This window comes from Neofelis nebulosa, chromosome 10, assembly GCF_028018385.1.
Source record: "Neofelis nebulosa isolate mNeoNeb1 chromosome 10, mNeoNeb1.pri, whole genome shotgun sequence".
Classification (NCBI taxonomy): Eukaryota; Metazoa; Chordata; class Mammalia; order Carnivora; family Felidae; genus Neofelis; species Neofelis nebulosa.
Window position 1 is genome coordinate 63,562,281 of NC_080791.1, and position 2,403 is coordinate 63,564,683.

The window sequence follows — 2,403 nt, forward strand, 5'->3', positions numbered from 1 at the left end:
CCAGAGAAGCCCAGATTTGACAACAATAAAAGCTTCCAGGAAATTCCCAGCACATTTAACTTCCTAATCCTTCTCCTACTTCAACCATCTCCTTTATTCCCCCACCCCCAACTCCAAGAGGAAGGGGCTTATCTTTTACTGAATGCTTCCACTGACGCCGGCCAGGAGGGTAGTACATCCGAGTTCTCAGGTCATGTCCTCTAAGGTCTATTCAGGGCTGAGGGGAACACATGGGGGTATTTGTGATCCTGCCTAGAAACAGAGGAATAGTTGTAGTGTTTCTTGAAGTTTCCCAAAGTATCAGATTATTATGGAAGGTTCAATTCTAGGTGTTCAATTCTAGGTCCCTGTCAGGGAGTAATCTTTCTCTAAGAAATCCTAGGGGTTCAATCTCTATGCTAGATGTCAAAACTCAATCACCTTTGGAGGCCAGTTTGGAATTATAGGATATGTGCCCCATATAAACTGGCATTAAGAAAAACAAAACTGTGCTAACCAAACAACCCAAATGAAGAGCCAGAAACATAAGCAGTGAATTCACTAACCCAAGGAGACTGAGCATTTGGATAGTTCTCATTCTCCAGAAATCCCAAGGAGAGGAAAAAGAAATATATACATACATACATTCATATAATGAATTTTATCTACTGTGCAAAGAGATGATTTATCTGGTTCCCCAGAAACTTTTCCATTAAGACTGTCCGTTAATGACTCTAGCTCCAGTTTTTCTTAGAGATTACTGTGAGCATGGGCACTGATGAGGGTGCTATACACCCTTTGGCTCCAGTTAAATCCCTGGTGTTTGAGCTGTGTGGGAGCTGTGGATGCTTGCTTTCTGGTCCTGCCGCAAGCCCTGAAGCAGCTGGTTTAGAAGTGTAAGGTTGCTGTCTCTGCGAGGCAGGGGCAGGGGTGGGAGGCAGTTCCCTTTATACTCAATCACTGCCATCTTGGCCCGATCCTGCTTACTCCGATTTGGGATCTGCAGCATTCTCGTGTAGCCCCCATTCTGACCTTGGTACCGAGGGGCCAGTACTTGAAACAGCTTGGGGATCAAGTCTTTCTCCTAGAGGGGGAGAGTTATTCGGGAGAGAGGACAGTCAGGCACCGCTGCAGTGACACAATGAACTTTCAGCACTCCCCAAAGCAGGGTCCAAACATGTACACACTGAACTCTCCCACCCCCTAAAGTGGTAGTGTCAAAGTTAACACAGAGAGGTTACAGGCAGTTGTGCAGGTTGATTCACATAGCATTCAACTAACTTAAGGCACACGTTTCGAACTTAGTTTACAATATGTGTCCATAAAAGTGAGTATCTTAGCTTAATTCTGCCCAGTCGTCCTTCCTCTAACAATCCCCTTCCCCACAGGGAGCAAAGGATAAGATATGGGAGGCAGACAGGATGGATGCACTCACCGTGAGCCAGAAGTCAGCCATGCGCATGGCTTGTTCGTTAGTATCTCCCAGCTTCCCATAGTCGATGAGCTGAGAAGACATAACATCACTGATTCAACCCGAGCAAGAAAGGAGGCGCAAGTCTTACTCCTTTAGTGCCCGGTCACAACTCATTCATTCCCCTAGCAAGGCATCCCGCTAATTCAGGCCACCCCTAACTCCGCAGCTCTCACCAGTAGCCCATTTGGGGGCCGGAGGAGTGGACTCAACTCAGGGTAATAAGGGATCCAGCCTTTGGGCAGGGGATACCAGGGCTATGCCACTTCTCTCCCAAGTCCAGCCGGATCTCAGGCCAGACGCGCGCGGTGGACTAGAGGACCCCGCCCCTCACCTTCTCGGCGTTGCCCCTCACCTTCTCGGCGTAGCCCCTCATCTCGTCCACGCGCGCCCATGGCGCCTCGATGCGTTCGTGTCGCACAAGTCCCGTAAGCAAGTTCCGCAACAGGTGGATGCGGGACTCCGGACCAAGGCCCAGTCGGCGGAATACGCGGCCATGGGAGATGGCGGCTGCGACCGATAGCCGCATAATTCCTAGCTTGTCCCCGCCCTTGTGAGGCCGGAACTGGAAATTCGAAGGGAGAAGCTGCGGAGAGACGGGTTTGAGAGGACGCATGCGCTGTACCTACGTGCGTGGTGGACGTGTTTGCGCATGAGTATCACAGCCTGCCTCGCTGGCAACCTGGGGGAGGGCGGAGAAGAGGTGCTAGTTCTTTCCAGAGGAGGCGAGGGGGGCGGGCCTCAAGGCGCTCCGAGCTCTCAGCGTCGGGCAGGGGAACCAGGCGCCACCTAGTGTGGGACGATGCGTGCCGTCCAATTCCTTTTGGGCTAAGTCGGTCGTCTTGTGGCCTCTAGGGCGACGGGAAGCTCCGCCGCGGAGCCTGCTGGGAAAGTGAGTATCTGAGGTGAAGCCCCCCCCATCCCCCCACCTCCCTCCCTCCCCCCATCCCCCC

The 2,403-nt window shown here is 52.1% G+C and overlaps 1 protein-coding gene across 1 annotated transcript; it reads right to left on the bottom strand.

The window, feature by feature from the left end:
* Window positions 1-621: 621 nt before the first annotated feature.
* Window positions 622-2,134, bottom strand: MRPL17 (mitochondrial ribosomal protein L17). Its single transcript, XM_058688085.1, has 3 exons — window positions 1,806-2,134; window positions 1,415-1,483; window positions 622-1,063 (listed from the first exon to the last, which is right to left on the bottom strand). Exons 1-3 carry the CDS (start codon window positions 2,064-2,066, stop codon window positions 788-790), a joined length of 606 nt encoding a protein of 201 aa, XP_058544068.1. The 5' UTR covers window positions 2,067-2,134; the 3' UTR covers window positions 622-787.
* Window positions 2,135-2,403: the final 269 nt, after the last annotated feature.